This window comes from Lacerta agilis, chromosome 14 (genome assembly GCF_009819535.1).
Source record: "Lacerta agilis isolate rLacAgi1 chromosome 14, rLacAgi1.pri, whole genome shotgun sequence".
In the NCBI taxonomy this organism is placed as follows: Eukaryota; Metazoa; Chordata; class Lepidosauria; order Squamata; family Lacertidae; genus Lacerta; species Lacerta agilis.
Window position 1 is genome coordinate 46,881,827 of NC_046325.1, and position 2,900 is coordinate 46,884,726.

Consider the following 2,900-nt stretch of genomic DNA (forward strand, 5'->3'; position numbering starts at 1 on the left):
GAAAGCCCTTGCTGCCATCTCCTCTCTCAGGGCCATGGCGGCAAGCAGAAGTCTGGAATCTGACCATTGCTCTTCTTTTTGCATTCACAGAGAGTGCGAGAGAGTATGGAAGGAGGTTTTGGCATCGGCCGACCAAGAACAACTACTCCATCTCATGGCCGAGCAGCTTTACCAAAGCCCCTTGGCAGAATCTCCCACCCAAGTGGTAAGCACGAACCACCTGCTTTCTGGCTTCCTTCTTCCCAGGGTGATAGAGAGGGCTTTCTGTATTCTGCGGAAAAGCAGGGAAAGTGACTCCCACCTCTCTCTCTTCCAGCAACATCTCTCCAGCCTGTTGCACGCCATCCTCAGGAGGGAGGCATATAAGGCAGCTGTGCGGCGGAACTTCCCACAGCTGCTGATCGCTGTCCTGGGGGTGGTTGTCAACTTCCACTACGACCAGGAGTTCCTCAGGTGAGTAGTGTCTTGCAAAGGGGCCAATGGAGTCCTTTTCCCTTCAACCACCTCTGGGGGTTTCCAGTCCAACTTGGTTTTCTAAGGGAGGTTCTCCTTAAGGCGACTCCCAGGGAGGAAGTATGGGGAAGGAATTTGAATGTGTGGCAATGACCCTCCTGGTAAAACTGGCCTTGCTGTTGTTACAGAGGGGCTAAGGAAGTCCTGCACCTCCTTCTCAGCACCACTGGAGCGCAAGTCGAGACAGCCATTGTAGACCAACTTTTCTGCCCCGAGAATTTCAGCCAGGGGTTGTCTGCCATGGTGAGGTAAGAGGAAGAACATGGTGACCTTCCCCAATGGTCTGGCAGACAGAGCTCAGGGCACGGGATGGGACTGTGCCCCTGTTTGCTTCCTGCGGTGTCTCTCCCTTCCTTAGCAAGACCTGGTTCTCCATTTCAGAGCTGTCGGAAAGCGACGCTGGTGGATCCCTCCCATGGTGCAAAACATCACCGCTGCTCTCGAGGACCAGGAGTTTGCCGGAGTGCCACAAGTAGCGGCAGCTATCTACATCGAGGTGAGGGGGACTGACGCGGGAGGAAACGGGTGCAGCAAGGAGGCCCTGGCTTGGTTTCTGCCGAGTGTTGGGCTTTGTGTTCTTCGGCTCCCTTTGTGTCCTTGCTTCCCCAACCAGCCTTCATCAGAATTTGGACCTTGCAGCTGCCTCATCACTGAAGAGTTTCTTTCTCTTTGGGACTCTTTAGCTGCTCAGCTGCCGTCTGCAGGTTTATCCCTGTGAAGAAACACTGGAGCAGCTCCTCACCTGGCTGAAACATGACCACCTGCAAGTCCGGAAGCTCAGCGCCAGAGGGATATCCCTGCTTCTGGACTCGGACATGGCAAGTGATGCTCAGAGGGAGGGAGGGAGGGATTGAGGGAGGGGGGTACAGCTCCTGTTTCTCATCATGCCCCAGCACTCTTTTGCTGACAGAATGTTGCAGGGCCAGTGCTAAAAGGCCTTTTAGACTTTTGAAAAGATTCTCTCTTTTGTGTAGGACCCTTCGCTTCTGCGGCTGTTGCTGCTGGATTCCCTCCCTTGTGCAGATGCCGATGTCCTCCCAGACTTGATGCACCTGGTAGACCAAGCCTATCTCTCCAGGGAGCTGGGAGAGGAAGAGCTGAAGATGCTGGCAGCAACCTACTGCGGTCTGGCTGCCCATGTGAGTATTAGGGAACACGACATCACACACAGGGGAAAAACAGGGGGAGAGTCTGGAAAACACAGGGGGAGTGTGCCCCCTACTCCCAGTCTCCCCCGGGAGAAGGATAGGGGGTTGAGCAGCCTCAAAACAACCCGGTAGACTGGAGAAAGGAAACTGCTCTGATGAGAAACCCAACCTCTGATGTTTTCTGCCTACAGGAGGAAGACTCTGTCCGGGCATCAGCCATCCAACATCTGGGGCTGCTTCGGGCCTGGGCCAGAGACCAAAGGCTTCCCATAACAACAACAACAGAAGAAGAAGCCATTAATGAACTGGTCATCGTCCTCATTCACCTGGAAGACGAGGGTGAGGTGGCCAAGGTGAGGGCCAAGGAGGTGGACTTATGCAGTAGGCGGGAGGGATTGTTCTCAGGAGCTTCCAAAACTTATTTAGAGCAATTTCTAACCCTCTTCTCTTCTCGTGTTGCAGGCCGCAAGGAGGGCTCTTTCCCATCTAGCCCCAAAAGTCAAGTGGTGGGCGCATCCCAACAAATTTAGCCTCCACTTTGCACTCCACCAGGCTGCCAAGCATCTGGTAAGGTCCCTCTGCTTCATTGGCAGCTTTGCCCAGGGATGTCTTTGGGGGTGCAAGGCTCTTTTGCCGCACTCTCAAGCCTGTCTGATGCCACTTCTCCTTTGCCTTTGCCAACAGAGCAAGACCTTCAGCAAGAACATCCTTCGGAGTGCTGCCTTGACATGTACCAAGCCATCGGCCAACAGGCTGCCAGCCGTCTCCAGGGTGGCAGCTCTGCTTCTGGGTAAGTCAAGCAACGTCCTTCCCTGGTAGGGATGGACAGGAACGTCTTGGTAATGATGGCAGGGAGGATGGGCATGTCCCCAGGCCACCTGCTAGGTAGGGGTCCATCTGCGCCCAGATCTTGCTCTGAGTGCTCCGCGAGGGTGGAGGCCTCTAGACGCATCAGAGCATACCTGTCCTCCGGCCGAGCTGCCTCTGTCTCCGCTTGCTTTGCACCGAGATGACGTCCCTTTTCTTGCCCTGTCTCTCTAGGTCACCTGGCTTTCCGGGATGCCACTTTCATCCAGACCCAAGACATGGCATCCTATGGTACATGTAAGTGAGACGTACGGAGGGCAGGGAGGGGTGCTTGTGCTGAGAAAGGGCTTTAGGGGAAGGCAGAGGATTGGGATGTGTCTTCACTGCCCTCTCACACACAAATACTCCCCTACCCCACACCCTGGTCCTGGG

General features: G+C 55.0%; 1 protein-coding gene across 1 annotated transcript; it reads left to right on the forward strand.

The window, feature by feature from the left end:
- Window positions 1–712: 712 nt before the first annotated feature.
- LOC117058575 lies at window positions 713–2,539 on the forward strand. Its single transcript, XM_033169815.1, has 7 exons — window positions 713–761; window positions 895–1,009; window positions 1,197–1,331; window positions 1,488–1,652; window positions 1,853–2,014; window positions 2,124–2,228; window positions 2,346–2,539. Exons 1-7 carry the CDS (start codon window positions 754–756, stop codon window positions 2,478–2,480), a joined length of 825 nt encoding a protein of 274 aa, XP_033025706.1. The 5' UTR covers window positions 713–753; the 3' UTR covers window positions 2,481–2,539.
- The last annotated feature ends 361 nt before the right edge of the window (window positions 2,540–2,900 follow it).